The sequence below is a fragment of the Schistocerca americana genome, chromosome X (assembly GCF_021461395.2).
Source record: "Schistocerca americana isolate TAMUIC-IGC-003095 chromosome X, iqSchAmer2.1, whole genome shotgun sequence".
Lineage (NCBI taxonomy): Eukaryota > Metazoa > Arthropoda > Insecta > Orthoptera > Acrididae > Schistocerca > Schistocerca americana.
Window position 1 is genome coordinate 782,509,132 of NC_060130.1, and position 17,891 is coordinate 782,527,022.

Consider the following 17,891-nt stretch of genomic DNA (forward strand, 5'->3'; position numbering starts at 1 on the left):
TATCAAGACAGCAATTAGTGATCATGATGTCTTTATAGTGACGATGGTTACTAAAGCCAATAAATCATTCAAGAATGGTAGGAGAGCACTTATGCTGGAAAGAGCAGATAAGCAGTTGTTAGCATCTAATTTAGACAGTGAATGGACATCATTTAGCTTCACTGTGATGGCTGTAAAGGAATTATGGACAAAGTTTACAATCTGATGGTAAATGACTTTCTGGAGAAATATGTAACAGGACTAACGATGCTTAAGATTCACAGTGTAACATGCTGAGGAAGCAGAGACTGTTGACTTTCAGGTTAAAAAAGAACACGGAAATGTTGACAGACAGAAGTTGTGGAAATTTGTGAATGTATAAAAAGATCAATGTGTGAAACATAAAACAACTTCCACTGACATTTGTGTTGTTTGTTTGTTGTCCAAAAGCTAGCAATGATTTCAATCTTGTTTATGTGCCTAATCACCCACTCAGTGCCTAAACTACGTGGAGAATAGTTTCATTTACTACTTCCATCGCTTGTATCCCTCCAGTGTTTTCCAAATTTCATTAATAATTAATTAGCCAGACACATGTTATTTGCATAATAGTGACACAAATTTATGAATGACTTTGAACATATTATTTGTATAATGGTGACACAAACTTATGAGAAGTATGATTTTTTTTCCAATTGAATATTCAATTATATGCATCGCTCAAGATTAATAAATTTCTAACCTGTTTAAACGTGGCAGAGCAACAGAAAAAAGGAATTATGACCTTTTTTTACAATACAAAACTAAATGAAGTCATTTTTTTTAAGTTTGTGGACATCAATTAATGGATGAATTTGAAACTGACAGATCAAAACTGAGTACTGAGCTGAGATTCAATCTGAAACCTTGCCCTTTAAAGTGCTCATATTTTATTTCCCTGTGGCAACCCCAATGTTGCCCCTGTCTTTGATGAACACTCACCATCTAAGACAATGTATTAAGCTATACTACTCAAAAAGTCTGACTCTCCATCGTACTCTATTAACAAAGATCAAAGTATAAGGAATAGTTTATCAAATATGACTGGCTCAAGCACTTTTTCAGAAGTATAGGAATGTAGAATCCATCTATTTGCCTGCATCCACTGTTAGCATGATTTTTTGTTTGAAAAGGGCAATCCGTGTTTCATGTGAACAACGCTTTCTAAATCTGTGCTGCTTTATGGACAGATACAAGACAGAATTAAGTTAAAATTATACATGTAACAGTGGCTCAGTTTCTTTAGGGAGTGATAGTGATGGCTGTAAAATCTGTGCAAAAAAGGTTAAAAAGAGGGTTTACTATATCTCAACTTCAAATGCTGGCACCACGACAAATGTGTAAGAGTAAATCTGAAATACGTAAAAGATGAACATGAGAGGACATGCCATCAGTGCTTAGTAAGTGCATTGAAAAATGAAATAATGAACATGCCAAAGCAAAGGAAAAATAGCAGGTGTGCTAACAGAGTATATAGTGACAATTCAAAATATCGAGAGCTTGTGAGGGAATACAAAGAGTTCAAAATTAAATATGAAGCATTTGATTGGAAACATCACCTAGCCAAAGACAACACTGTTGTTAACAGTCATTCCATGCAGGAGATACAACATGTACCCAACAAAAGACGTAAACATGCATTACATATGAGTACAGCCTCAGTGATACCACGATCAAACAAATTGTCAGCACTAGACACCAACTGTGGCAATACAACAAACACACATGAAGCAAAAAGCAAAAGCAATGACAAAACTTCCAATAAAGAATAAAAAAGACCCCCGAACACAAAGATGCAGCAAGGAATTCCTGCTGTAAGCTAACAGTCAAGGGAAAGATGCCCCACTCTCATTCGTAAAAATATACATTCCAAGCATTCTATTTTCATAAAAGTTAAGCCTGGTGTCACCTTAAATGCAGTGGCAAAGAATATTACAGCAGAGACAAGTCAACTACAAAAGACAAAACATGTTGTGATTATAGGTGGCAGCAATGAAGTGTATAAAAGTGAAAGCAAGACATCCCTCCAATGTTTTTGAAACTTATTGCCTGAACTATTCAATATGAACACTGTTATCACAAATGTTCGAGTGCGACATGATCTGCCACAATGGTCATTTGTAAATAAAGAGGGGCTACAGATCTGACAAGGAGATCACACGGCAACCCATATTATAGATGCACAACTCGAGACACCATGTCACCTCAGTGTGCCAAATTTGAATTTATGGAAGTGAATAAGCAGGAAGTATGGAAGATAATATGCATGGCAATGAAAAATTTTTCAATGGAGTGGAATGGTATAACCAGTGCAATTACTAAAGTATGCTTAGAAGGACTCTCAAAAACCTCTCACCCATCTAATTGATTACAGCGTTACAGAAAACATCTATCCGACTGTTCTAAAAATGAGTGTCATAAAATTATTTTATAAAAATGGAAGTATGGATGATATCTTCGACTATAGACCAATATTATTAATTTCCTCTTTTAGTAAGATATTTGAAAGTATTATCCTTTGTCAGCTTAGTGCCTTTTTCACAACACGAAAACTGGTAGCAGATTATCGGCATGACTTTAGAAAAGAGATAAGCACAACCACAGCAGTTAAAAAGTTCTTCTCTGAATTGTACTGCCTGTTGGACCAGAGGATGCAGACTTTAGCTATATTTTTTGACATGGCAAGAGCTTTCGACACTGTAAACTGTAGGTTACTTCTAAAACACCTGAGGTCATACTGTATTGTGGGGATCCATCTTTGAATCTACTAGCCACATACCTGCTGAATCAAAAGCAATGCACTAAACTGACATATAAATTACACAATAAAGTTATAAACTGTCAAGTCACTGGTGAGACATGAATACAAGGTGTATCTCGGCACTCAATCCTTGGCCCCTTTCCCCTTCCTCATATATATTAATGTCACTGCTCAATCCACTAACTCCTATATAATAAGCTATGCAGAAGACACCTGAATCTCAGCCTATGTTAGAGAATACAAGGAACTAGAAACTTTTGCTACTAGTGGTGCAATAGAATTAATGAAATTCTTCAATGATCGTGGCATCAAGGTAAATGTCAATGAATATCAATTACTGGCATTTAAAATGAGCGGTTTGTGAGAACAGCAATGTAAATTACCTATGTAACATCACGGCAACAGAAAGTGGCAGCTGTAGATTATTAGGTGCTTATGCTGATGACAGTTATAGTGAACAAATCACATTAATTTTATATTTGGAAAGGTCAGTAGTGGCAGGTACCTCCTTAGCCAGTTCACAAAGATGGTTTCTCACCATCACTTAAAGCAGTATACTATGGAATGATTTCCTGCTTCCTTAATTACGGGACTGAATTATGGGGCTGTGAAGCTGATGTCCACTTACAAAGAATATTGCTGTTACAGAAAAGAGCAATAAAACTTATACACAGGTTAGGGCCCGAGAGAATCATGTTGTATATTCTTTACACATATTCAAATTAGTTACATTTTTTATGAATCAACCAATGGAAGTTATCAAAGTGAAGTGATATACATGATCACAACACCAGAACAAAATTCAACTATTTCCACAAGAGAACAAAATTAAAAATGGCAGTTCGAAGTCTATACATCAATGGTTTGACTTTGCTTCAACAAACTACCAAACTTTCTTAGAACATGCAAGGTGAATGATTTCAACAGAAAATTAATTGATCTGTCTTTTCTGATAGCAAAATGTTTATATTCATTCAATGAATTTCATGACACTGCTTATGACATGAACCAGTGTATCAGCTGTAAAAAAAACTATCGTGCAACATGTAAAAAATTTTGTAAGAGGAATTATTGTCGCACAGTTATTTATGATGTGTGCAAAAGCCATCATTTTGATGGCACAATGCAAAGAAAATGTAAATAAATGAATAAAAAGAAGGATTTTTAGTGAGAGCATAGAACATGCTCCAGGATTCTGTAGATCACCATTAAGGAAATCAGTCAATAATTTTGCTCACCCGTTCTTTTACTTTGCTTATACATGGGAGCAATCAGTACTTTTTCCCAGTTGGTTGGGAGTGTTTATTATATAAGAGCTTTGTGGTAAGTGCAAGCTGAGAAAGGAACCAATGTCAGAAAGTACTTTCTGTAGAACTGAATAGTAATTAAATCAGAAACTGATGCATTACTTGTTTTCAACTGTGTTTGTTGCTTGTGAAGAACAGCATGACCACAGCCAAGAAGTTGTTTCCAAAATGATTTTTTTTTTTTTTTTTTTTTTTTTTTTTTTACTAGAGTGAGTGTTGATTCAAAATTCCCTGACATATGTGGACAGTCTACAAAAGACAAGGGTGCAGGTTTGAGTTCACCCCAGGTTCACAATTTTCATCTGTCACGAACATATAAAACAAAAGATTTTTCACATATATCAAAACCACCTCAGGACTTTATGAGGTAATACCCTTTGTCATTTCTTCCCATGCAGAATTTATGGCTAACCCCTTTGAATAAGTAACTACTTGGCATCACTTTCAATAAGGTATCTTGGTCACAGAAAAACTCAACTGGTCATACTTTATTGTTTATAGTTTTCACTGTGTGTCAAGTTAAAGCAAAAAAGCTATGTTTATAAATGTGTCCTCCTACAACCCAAGCAATGACTGTTTTTGGATTCTATTGTTCCACACATGAGCAGCAATCTTTGAGCCATTACAATACCCAAATATTTGAAATCAATATAAGCCGAGAAAGTTTTAGGCAGCTGTTGACAAATTTATATTGCCCTTCTTACGTGGTGGCCTGACAATTCATATTTCAGTCTTTAGCTCAAACTGTTTTCAAATACACTCCTGGAAATTGAAATAAGAACACCGTGAATTCATAGTCCCAGGAAGGGGAAACTTTATTGACACATTCCTGGGGTCAGATACATCACATGATCACACTGACAGAACCACAGGCACATAGACACAGGCAACAGAGCATGCACAATGTCGGCACTAGTACAGTGTATATCCACCTTTCGCAGCAATGCAGGCAGCTATTCTCCCATGGAGACGATCGTAGAGATGCTGGATGTAGTCCTGTGGAACGGCTTGCCATGCCATTTCCACCTGGCGCCTCAGTTGGACCAGCGTTCGTGCTGGACGTGCAGACCGCGTGAGACGACGCTTCATCCAGTCCCAAACATGCTCAATGGGGGACAGATCCGGAGATCTTGCTGGCCAGGGTAGTTGACTTACACCTTCTAGAGCACGTTGGGTGGCACAGGATACATGCGGACGTGCATTGTCCTGTTGGAACAGCAAGTTCCCTTGCCGGTCTAGGAATGGTAGAACGATGGGTTCGATGACGGTGTGGATGTACCGTGCACTATTCAGTGTCCCCTCGACGATCACCAGTGGTGTACGGCCAGTGTAGGAGATCGCTCCCCACACCATGATGCCGGGTGTTGGCCCTGTGTGCCTCGGTCATATGCAGTCCTGATTGTGGCGCTCACCTGCACGGCGCCAAACACGCATACGACCATCATTGGCACCAAGGCAGAAGCGACTCTCATCGCTGAAGACGACACGTCTCCATTCGTCCCCCCATTCACGTCTGTCGTGACACCACTGGAGGCGGGCTGCACGATGTTGGGGCGTGAGCGGAAGACGGCCTAACGGTGTGCGGGACCGTAGCCCAGCTTCATGGAGACGGTTGCGAATGGTCCTCGCCGATACCCCAGGAGCAACAGTGTCCCTAATTTGCTGGGAAGTGGCGGTGCGGTCCCCTACAGCACTGCGTAGGATCCTACGGTCTTGGCGTGCATCCGTGCGTCGCTGCGGTCCGGTCCCAGGTCGACGGGCACGTGCACCTTCCGCCAACCACTGGCGACAACATCGATGTACTGTGGAGACCTCACCCCCCCACGTGTTGAGCAATTCGGCAGTACGTCCACCCGGCCTCCCGCATGCCCACTATACGCCCTCGCTCAAAGTCCGTCAACTGCACATACGGTTCACGTCCACGCCGTCGCGGCATGCTACCAGTGTTAAAGACTGCGATGGAGCTCCGTATGCCACGGCAAACTGGCTGACACTGACAGCGGCGGTGCACAAATGCTGCGCAGCTAGCGCCATTCGACGGCCAACACCGCGGTTCCTGGCATGTCCGCTGTGCCGTGCGTGTGATCATTGCTTGTACAGCCCTCTCGCAGTGTCCGGAGCAAGTATGGTGGGTCTGACACACCGGTGTCAATGTGTTCTTTTTTCCATTTCCAGGAGTGTACATATGTATTCATAGCCACATTCAGGCACTATCTACAAAATGGTCAAGACTTCTACCAAATTATTTATACCTGTTCTAGAGTTATGGTTGTTTTACTAAACAACTTATATTTATAAGCTTTAAAGAGGATGAATGTCTTTATTTTTATGTAGAGCTACATGATCATATTTACTTATATTATAGGTCTCATAAAGTGCTATCAACTCACTATGAATTTCAAGTGGATACACTGAACAGTATCATAGTATTAGACTCGAAGTGCTGGAAGTGTATAAAAGAAACTAAGTGATCTATGAATGCAGACACAAAATCTGAGGTGCAAAGCTATGTATTGTGCGGCAAACAAAACATTTAATATTAGGTGAATTCCAAATAATAAACTAAGTGTGCACAAGTTCTGAGACACCGGTAGTCGAATAAATGCAAGATAGAATTTTTGCACTTCACTGAAGGACAATGCATAAATTTCTTAATATTAGGGTCCGACCTTTTATATAAAATCCGAACTGCACTGTCAGTGAGTGAAATATTAAACCACGTCAGCTGTTAGTGAAGGCTCAGAAGCATTTTTCCCACAACAATATCATCCAGACAGATTTCTATGAGGACACATGTTCTGCTATAGTTGAAACCAGCAAGAGTATCAGAAAGAAAGAAAGAAAGAAAGAAAAAATGAGAAATCAATTTGTAAAGCTATGAAGGATATTTCTGAAGGTGCTAACATTATTTACACCAATTTGGTGGGATTATCTATTCATCTGAGATGTTCTACAAAACAAATGGTGACTTATGAGTGTTGTAAATGACTCTTTAGCAGTAAGTTATTATCCTAGTGATGGGCAGTGTGATGAAGAATGGTGAAGATAGTACATTTCATACCGAAAGAGAAGGACCTTGGCAGTTTTACAAATTTCTTGCTTCAAAAGACAAAGCAGGTACTAAATTGATGAAGTTCTGTCATTACTGCTTAAGGTTCTACAACTGAAGTCCAGTAAAACATGAGAAGCAAACTTACTGAGTGAGTAGATAGTGTCGGAAGTTCCATGCGGCTTTTCGCGGATGATGCTGTAGTATACAGAGAAGTTGCAGCATTAGAAAATTGTAGCGAAATGCAGGAAGATCTGCAGCCGATAGGCACTTGGTGCAGGGAGTGGCAACTGACCCTTAACATAGACAAATGTAATGTATTGCGAATACATAGAAAGAAGGATCCTTTATTGTATGATTATATGATAGCGGAACAAACACTGGTAGCAGTTACTTCTGTAAAATATCTGGGAGTATGCGTGCGGAACGATTTGAAGTGGAATGATCATATAAAATTAATTGTTGGTAAGGCGGGTACCAGGTTGAGATTCATTGGGAGAGTGCTTAGAAAATGTAGTCCATCAACAAAGGAGGTGCCTTACAAAACACTCGTTCGACCTATACTTGAGTATTGCTCATCAGTGTGGGATCCGTACCAGATCGGTTTGACGGAGGAGATAGAGAAGATCCAAAGAAGAGCGGCGCGTTTCGTCACAGGGTTATTTGGTAACCGTGATAGCGTTACGGAGATGTTTAATAAACTCAAGTGGCAGACTCTGCAAGAGAGGCGCTCTGCATCGCGGTGTAGCTTGCTCGACAGGTTTCGAGAGGGTGCGTTTCTGGATGAGGTATCGAATATATTGCTTCCCCCTACTTATACCTCCCGAGGAGATCACGAATGTAAAATTAGAGAGATTAGAGCGCGCACGGAGGCTTTCAGACAGTCGTTCTTCCCGCGAACCATACGCGACTGGAACAGGAAAGGGAGGTAATGACAGTGGCACGTAAAGTGCCCTCCGCCACACACCGTTGGGTGGCTTGCGGAGTATAAATGTAGATGTAGATCAGTCATGGTTATTTTCTGTAGGAAAACAAGGAAACTTAAAACTTCTCCAAAGGCTACTTTTTGTGCTGGTGAGTGATAAAATAGCAGCTTAGTTATTAGGTTAATCAAACATTCTAGCCCTCTCCAACTATACTTCGTGGAACCTTCAGCTCAATTTATTTGCAAGTCTGTTCCCTCTCAAAGTTCAGTTGTTCAGATGATACTGGACTCTCATTCAGGAGTGGAATTCAGATTCCTCTTCCTTCAACAAAAGCCACAATCAATATGGAAGGTTCTGGGTTTAACTTATTTCCAAAATATTCTAATCTGCTAGAATGCTTTATGTACCTGCATGTATAAATAGGAGCTCATTCGGATGAAGGAGGCAGCTCAGCTCCAGTCACACTTTATTGTATGATCAATAAGCATTCCTTTCAGTGTAAAGTGTTAGTTCTTGTTGAGTGACCTCCTCTTTGAACTAGTACTTGATTCCAATTCTATGCAGCGGTGTATGTTGTTGATAAGTTTTGAGATGAAAAATTTTGGGATTATATGAAATTCATACAAAGAATCACTAAAATGGACAAAATTCGTTAGAAAATGTAATGTTACATTGGTACTGCTAGCCAGATTGGTGAAAAGATATTTTCTGAGGGCACAGAGGTTGGGAAGTAAGCTGAGCAAAAAGGGATGGACTCTCATAAGACATGCTAGGTAAGCAGTGTAAAGAAAGCAAATGCCTGTTGCCATAATATGAAACTGCTCTTAAAATACTACACAGTAATGGAGAATCAAGATCTCAAAGATGAAAGTTTGTCAATCACATAACCAACTCTTTGTGCTAGCAGAGCTTCAAGGATAATGCAATAAATACTTGTTCTAGCAATGACATTGCTTGCAGTCATTCATTTTTAACACTCATGCTTTCAGTATAAAATACGTATTTAAGAAAAACTGTTCCATAGGAAATATTTAATACCTTCCAAGAAAATCATCTTGAGTTCTATCTTTGTCAAAGAGCTTGTATAGCACGTACTGGCTATTCACCTCCTCTACCACACACTGGGAAGTGTAAGAAGCAAAAGCACATTAAGAGCCAGTCACAGAACTTAATTATAGTTAACACAATGTTACTTGCAATTTATGCAGAATAAAATAGTATAGGAAAATTAAGTTAACTGTAAACACATAAACCAAATTATATTGAATGAGGAAGTGAAGGCAAACATGCTAGCTACGAAATCTGTAAAGAAGGGTAAGAAACAAACAGACTGCAGTTCATGAGTTAACACTGATACCAGCAGAAAAAGATAAGTGAAGGCCCTTGGAAACTATTTTTAAATTTTGTAAATGGCTGGTAACGAAGAGCAAGAGGTGCTGGTATTGCTCAAGAGCTGCAATCTATTATGAAGTATTTTTTTTCAGTATTAGAAGACATAAGCAGAGCCACACATATATTCTAGTTAATAGTTTGAAATTAAATAACCTAACTGGCAAACATACAAATAAGAAAAAATCAGTAGGTGGATATCCAAAGAGGAATTAAAAACAGCAAGCTCATTATTTTATAATCAAACATAAAATTTAAGTGGCACTAAACCACACTCATGTTCAGAAAAGACAGAACTCCTTGAATGACCAGAGATAGGACGTTCATATTCACAGGACATGTACATTAGTACGTTCTGAAGAAGAAGCATTTAAACAACGTCGGCCCATGGGTTCAGGGTCAATTTTGATATTGTGGCACAATACAACCTACCTGTAAAATGTGCCTGTGGCTCTCATTGTTGCTATAAACTGAAGGTAATGGATCAGTGCGACTTGAGCAGACATGCAAGATGCCTCACAGACATATGCACAAATTGTACTGTCAAATCAGTGAGTCTGGAAGAGGGTGCATTAATGGCATGAGAGAATGTGATGCATCCATCTGGAAAATTGCTGCTCATGTGCAATGAAGTGTTTTGGCAGTGCAATGGGTGTGTGCAGAATGGTTGATGGAAGCCTGTAGAACACGACGAGGTGGGTCAGGTCGCACCACCCAGACTGTCCCCTGAGAAAAGCCACACCTCATATGAATGGCATTGCAGGACAGATCTGCATACTCTACACTTCTGGTACAACAGTGGAATAGTGTAACACATCGTATACTACCTGGGATGACAGTCCGTAGTCGTTTATTATGGCATGGGTTACATGCACATCGTCCACTTCTCTGCCCACCTCTGAAGAATGTGCAGGAACATCCTAGACAGCAATGATGTATGGAATGATGTCACTGGGGACAGGAATGGCATCAGATAGATTTTTCAGATGAATCCAGGTTCTGTTTGTTTGAAAATGATGGCTGCATTTTGGATTACCACAGACAGGAGGAGCAGCATCACAGTGACTGCATTTTCACACGACATAAAGCACCAGCTCAAGGCTTTATGGTGTGGAGTGCCATTGGATACAATCAAAAATCACAGCTGGTGTGTGTCTGGGGCACTGTGACCAGTGTGACGTATGTGAGAAACATCTAGCAACCTGTAACTGTACCCTTTCTGCACAACACCCCAGATGCCATTTTGCAGCAAGGAAATGCACGACCACATGTTGCTGCATGAACATGTGTTTTCTTGATATCACAGGATGTTAACCTTTTGACCTGGCCCACCAGATTACCTGATTTGTTACCTATCGAAAATGTGTGGGATATGGTGAAACAACAGGTGCAGCACTGTGACCCAATGCCAACCACCACAGATGAACTTCGGAACCAAGTGAATGCAACATGGATGGCTATACCACAGAACTCCATTTGTGCCTTATCTACGTTGATAGCATCATGCGTGGAACAAGTTATCAGGGCCCATGGTGGTCCCTGTGCCTACTAGGCAACAGGACACATGCTGAACAGAGGTGACTGAAATGCTAATCATTTCTAAAGAACATACTGATGTATATGTCCTGTGAATATGAACATCCTCTAGTCATTCAAGGTGTTCTCTTTTTTTATTTTTTAAACACAAGTGTATTTTTCAAGAAATGATAAATGTCAGACTTAGCAAAGTGGCAAATTAGAAACCAACACCCTACATCATACAATCCAACGGATGTGAAGGCCAAGCAGGAAAATTAATCTAACAAAACAATCACAGCACACTGCATGTAAAGATGAAATTGCTTTTATAAAACAGTGAGTAAATAACATAACTTGATTCAATAACTTATAACAAATGAGATTTGAAAATATGTACATCAGAGATTCGAAAATATGTACACACCTGAAACAGAAAGTCAACTATTAACAAAGAGACACACAATAAACAGCACAATATTAGCAAAAAAGCTGACACAGGAAAAATTTCAAAGACATAAAGCTGATATGTTAGCAGCAAACATTTTCATTAAAAGCAATTATAAAATAGACTTGCAACTACAGAGTACTTTTAAAATGGGCGTAACTACTTAGGCAGCAGTATTAAGCAGCCAAGTTTATCTTCACATGGCCATCCAATGTAACTACTTACCATAATGTGTAATTCTCTAAAAGACCACAATGAAAAAACTGACTGCTGTTAATAGATCATGGGCTTACATTAAGTATGTACTCTCTGAGTATATTCTAGTTTCTGATATAAATAATGCGAGACACTGCTACTAGAGGCCACCTTCAAACGAAGTCAGAAAAAGGCAACCCTAGATTTTGTTGGAGGAGGAAGAGAAACAAGAATTTAACAAAACTGTTGAGTCTCTGCTCAACTGAGGGACAACAAAGTCAAATGTGTAACAAATAATTCAGTGAGATGAGAAAAAAATTAAAACAGCAAAAACATATGTACACAGTAATATTAGTTGTAGGATCTGCAGGATGCTCATATTTTCTGGTTATGAAATAATGAATAAAAATCCACTCAATTAGTTGTGAATGATCACAATTCATAATCTGCACACCTAAAAATAGCTGGCTAATTAAAAGCATGAATATGCGAGAGATTAACAATAACCACGAATTTTTATTTTATGGAAGCTAAAAATAAAAAAATAAATAAATCTACAAATGTCTTTACCAGTTGCAAAGGAATGGAGCAAGACATTAAGCAATTTTTTTGTATTATTGGAGACAAATAAATAGTACATACAATAGCAATACATGTAAGCTTTGTTAACAAAACCTTTTCCCTATCTTAAAATGAGCTCCTTGCCATGCCATGAAAGCCCAAGGGGATATATACTTGGGGATAAGTATGCTTATCTGCATTAATGCTTCAAAACTATGCTCATGACGACACATATGCCACATTCTAGTCTCCTGCTGTCAGTGATGTGATGGAACACGAACACACACACACACACACACACACACACACACACACACACACTGAGAAACAATAATATTGAAGGCTAAAGAGAATAACATTAAAAAAAACACAAAAACAGAAGCAAACAACTAAAGATAACTCTACATAAAATTAAACAGATGAAACTTGAAGCAATTGATGTTACATCACATGGCTTTGACAGTTGCACACCAAACCATGCTACAATATGCAAACTGGGTCTAGCATATGAAAAAGTATGTGACAATCAAAAAGTTTCCATCTGAGGGTGTTGCAGCAGACTCCAATGTGAACATATAGGCAAGGGGTTAGTAGGGCATTTGTGTCTTCCTGAGGTGTGCATGCTAAATATGCACTATATGAACTATGGTGATATTATTACCAAATGCATCTAAACTGGACCAATGTGCTGTTATTCTCTTCTTGGCTCCCAAAGGGCAAACACCGGTAGATAGCAATAGGAAAATGAAGGATGTATAGGAAAATGAAAAATGTATATGGTGCAACATGTCTGTTGACCTCTCCCCATGTGATTATTATGCCTTCGGTCCCTTAAAAAAATACCTCAAAGGGTCGATATTTCTTGCTGGATGATGATCCGATGCAGGCGGTTACAGACTTCTTCACACAGAAGGACATGGTGTTTTACAAAATGGGCATTTTCAACATGATGTGTTGGTGGATGATTGCCTCACTGCTCATGGTGTTTTTGCCTGATTGGCATACTAATGCAGAATGTATGGCCTTTGAATGGAAACTTTTTGTTCACCCCCTTACATACATTTTTCAACATGAAAACCAAAGCATACCTCTCATAAAAAAGTCACAAAACATAATTGGTGGAAAATGTAAAGGGAATTTCTGGTATATACACATCAACTCATGACTGGCAGGATCACACATATTAGGATATTAAAAATTCCAAATGAAATTAATCAATTCCCAGGAGCACTAGCAAGCAGTTGTAATGGGATATAATATATGGTGTTAAATCTGGGAGATGGATAAACAAAACAGAAAATCACCAAGGGTTTAAACACCACAATACCTTTACTATGACCAAAGCTTCCATACAAACTTACTAAATAAAATACACCTTTAAAGTTAAATAAAATACACCTTTAAAGTCTGAACTTTTATGACTGAAAAAACTGATTTATTTCTTACAGATTTGTCAGGCACAATCTTCCACAACACTAACTCAGCAGGTTTCACACTTCAAAGCTTTGTCTGCTCCACCACCAAACTGTCCTGTGTAAGTACATGAACACACAGTTTCAAACACCAACACAGAAAGACTACCTGTACTTATTTGCACCAAAAATTAAAAATATTCATTTTGAATCTACAGGCCGCAGCATACAATACATGAGGGAAATTCAAGAAGCATTCAGACACTGGGAAGCACAAACATTAGGGAGTTAAATTTGTAAGTTCCTATTCAGATTATATTCGCTGTAGCTTCACTTCCTTAGTTAGCAGTTCCTCCACCAGATGAAACTGTTGCAGAAGTTACCTACGAGAATTCCTGGACAACAGTCATGTTATTTGTTCATACTGCTAATACATATCAGTAGCATTTTCATTTCTGGAAATGATTAGAAATAAAGTGGATCAGAGGTGGAAATAATGGAACTTACAAATGAATGCAGTGACTTACGAAATAACTTACAGTCATACTGCAGCTGACAGTTGCATGAGTTAACAATATGAGTCCCTTGCCTGAAGCTACAGCAGCAACATGAGTAGAGTCATGTAAGTGCACAGTGTGCACTCTGGGGTATTAAAACAAGGTATTAAAAAAAAAGGGAAAAAAAATCATACTGATTTTTCATCACACTTGTTAAATTTTCTCCAGGTCTTGGAGATGTCCAATGTGGTAACTGCACCTCAGTTTCTTGGCCACAGGTATAGATTCTTTTTCTTGGTATCTTGTTACAGTCATGGAGAGATCCAATACCCTAAAACAGTATATGCAGACCCCTCACAAGTAGCTTCTCGGTCAAAACAACAATGTTGCACCTCACTATTTTTGCAACTTTTTAACTTGCCTTGTAAAGTTCTTGTTATGTATAGTTGAAATGCAGTAATATTTACCACATTTCAACAATTATTCAATTTACATGACCTTCACAACATTCTCTAGTTCTTTGGCCTGTCCCCAAGATTGGGTATCCGATTCAGCAATGCACTTTAGATGTTTGATCAGGAAAGAAAATGTTACATGCCTATAGGATACCAACTCATTAGCAAGTTTCCAAAAAATTCCTGCTGTATGCAGAAGTTCTGTCAGTATTCGAATATCACTGGTGTGTCATTAATATCATTTCACTCTTCATATAAAATAGTTATAGAAAGAGTCCTGTACTGCAGAAATATGAAAGTTTCTTAATTTTTTATTTTTATTTGTTTATTTATTTTTACTAAGTATGTGTATTGAAAGATAATGGGGAAAACTTCAATTCTTTTTCAGAGGCCACCACATTACTTTTCAATAGTATATCACAACACTAAATTTAGAGTTCTTAAACTGCCAAATACTACTATACACACTATGTGGTGTGTGTGGCCATACACTACAATGAAATATGGGCTAGAAACTAACTTTTATAAAGAGAATATATAGTTAGGGAAACCTATACCATGTAAGAAACTTGCATGAGCAACTGATATTACTGTACAGAAAGTTTGTAAGTTTGTATGGAAGCAGGCATTCTGGTACATTTCTGAAACAAAAATAAGCACACAAAAAATTCTAACCTCAAGCAGTAGAAATCATTTTAAACTACCTGCCAAGAAAATCGTCATTTTCAATGCCTGGGAAACCGGGGTCCCAATCCCACAGCTCGAATGACAACATCTGTGCTTTTTGGGATGTAATCTTCGCCTTCGACATAAACATAAACATAATTTAAATGAAATGCTTCTTTGTGAGAATATTACAACTGCTTGCTACGCAACTTTGCTGAAATAATGAGCAAACAAACACAAATAAAGACTGCATTACCAGTCGCAGAATAACATACATCAAAGAACTATGGCATGAAAAAGTATATCTACTTATGTGGAATTACTTAAGAATGTTACAGACTTCTGATCCATTTTTTCTTTTGTGAAACATAAACATACAAAGCATTGTCATGTAACTAATACATTTTCTTTACCATGGAGGACTATGCATAGGTACAGAATACAATGTTCTAATGCACTGTTCTTACTATACTACAGTCTTAACATGCATGTGCAAGATCCAGTTTCTTGGTTTTCAAGTACTGTAACAACATTACTGTGTGCGCCTGATGCTATAAACATGCCGAGTGTTATTAGCCTGCATACACAAGTGCTGCTAAATGTACAGTCATGTCAATGATGGTAATGATTATGAAGAAATTTACCAATATCTGTAAAGAAGGATGACTCATTTATAAAATGACAGGCCACACAGAGCTGTTAGTTACAAGTCATTGAGAAAGGAGGCACCAAAGTGAATGGCAGATGGATGGGACGTAACATATTTTATGTTGTACATAGATTCCACAAGCCTCAATCCATGCAACAGTCATGTACTGAGAAAACTGCTTGGGAGACATTACAGATGCTGCTGTTTTCTTCCCTGCCTACATCACTGCCAATGGGAACAAATAGCTAGAATTATTCAAAACAATCAGCATGACAAAGCAAACCTTAATCACACTATGACAGAGGTATATAACAGAAGACAGAAAAGTATTTATCAGCTTTTATGAGATTGCACATCAACTTAACAATTTCAGTCAGTCACTGGAAAGTGGAGGACTGAAGATATGTTTGTTTGTCAAACTAATCACTGTACATGCTTGTTGGAGCTGACAGATTTGTATATTTTGCAGAATACTTTAGGCCATCAATTGTACTGCTTTCCTGAGGACTGGACACATTGTGTCGATCGACTTTTTAGCTTTGATAAGCTGATGAAGATAATACTGAAAGATAGTGTAGAGTCTATCAACAACAGCCTCCGCAGTTCATATACACTCAAACTATAAAACATTCTAAAAGGACAACACATATGCTTACATGGTAAGTAACATTAAAACTAGGTTTGATGATTATTTTGGGGAGCTTCACACAATAGCCTGCTCATTGTATGTAACAAATGTGAACCCAACCAAGCACAACTGGTATGTGGTTTAGAAACCGTGTTTACGAACTTAAAAGTAACAATCATTAGGGATACATGTAAGCTTATAAAATGGCAAGATTCTAAATTTTGCAAAGGTCATCTGTCACTTGTTGAGTGAGTGTCATATCGGGTTGCCACACCTTGTGAAGTTGTAGGAGGGACCTACCTGGTATCAAGTACTTGTATCACAAATATCATTCTGCCATTGTCTAGCACTGAATATGACATAGCAGCCCTGTTAATAATACAGACACTTATACTAACTCATCAATAACTGAACTTGTTAGAATGAATAATAAATGTAAGTTCTGCATATTTTGTTGAAATTACACAACTTATGGGTATTAACAGAAGAAAACACAATGTACTTTACTTCTGCTGTTCAACATAACTTTTCACTTAAGCATTAGAGATTACGTCTTTCTCTGGAAACAGATTTTCAATGTAGAATGAAATATAGTTATCTCCTACTGAAAACATGCACAATACTAAATGAACTTCTTTAAAGTGACAACCATTATATTTGTAATATTACAAAAGAAAGTACCAGAATTTGAAACTGTATCTTGCTAACATGTATAGTATGTGCATATAACATTCGACTCACTTCATAAACGAAAAATATACCACACTACAGTCAAATAATACTTTGGCAAGTCTGAACATGTTACCTATATGCTTACATAAAAATTTTCAGTTTTTGTAATAAAAGTGTATATAGTTTTCCCAGCAATCAATGCCCATTTTCTCCTGTTAGGTATCAATTTTACTTTGACAGTGCAATAATGGCAGCATTTTTACAAAGAATTAAAAACTGACTAGTGAATCTTTGGATTCTAAGAGCTAAAATAAAATCATCGTGTCTAGAAAAATCAAGATTTATAAAATGTAAGAAACTGTGCGTATGTACACCTAACTCTCTTTTATCATGAATAAATTTTTGGAAAGGATGCAAAAATTTTTGGAAAGGATGCAAGCCTTAAACAGTACAGTTTTCTTACAATGTGGAAAATTCACTTTACAATGCCATGCCAGAAACTGCACAAATTACATTTTCACAAATTCTCTTATTACTGAAAACTATCTATCTCAACAGCAGATGATCGTTCTTGTGGAAGGGACTTAACTACAGATAAATATACTAAATAACTGAAAAATTCAACTCTGGATGATACTTTATGTGAAATACAATGAAACAGGTGATGTGATGCTTTTGTTAAGACTACCGTTATTCTATTAGGCAGAATCTTTCACCTTAGATTCACCAGTTGTCTCTGAAGA

At 37.9% G+C, this 17,891-nt stretch overlaps 1 protein-coding gene across 3 annotated transcripts in view; it reads right to left on the reverse strand.

Moving 5' to 3' along the window:
• Window positions 1-17,891, reverse strand: part of LOC124556827 (extended synaptotagmin-2-B) — a 193,944-nt gene that overhangs the window by 66,910 nt on the left and 109,143 nt on the right. The window contains exon 9 of one of the 3 annotated variants that reach the window (XM_047130842.1): window positions 9,100-9,182. The exons of 1 other annotated variant lie outside the window; for it this stretch is intronic. In XM_047130842.1, the coding sequence (XP_046986798.1) occupies window positions 9,100-9,182 (83 nt within the window). Of the gene's footprint in view, window positions 1-9,099; window positions 9,183-15,237; window positions 15,336-17,891 lie in introns of all 3 variants that reach the window. One more of the 3 variants, XM_047130840.1, reaches the window with a different exon arrangement.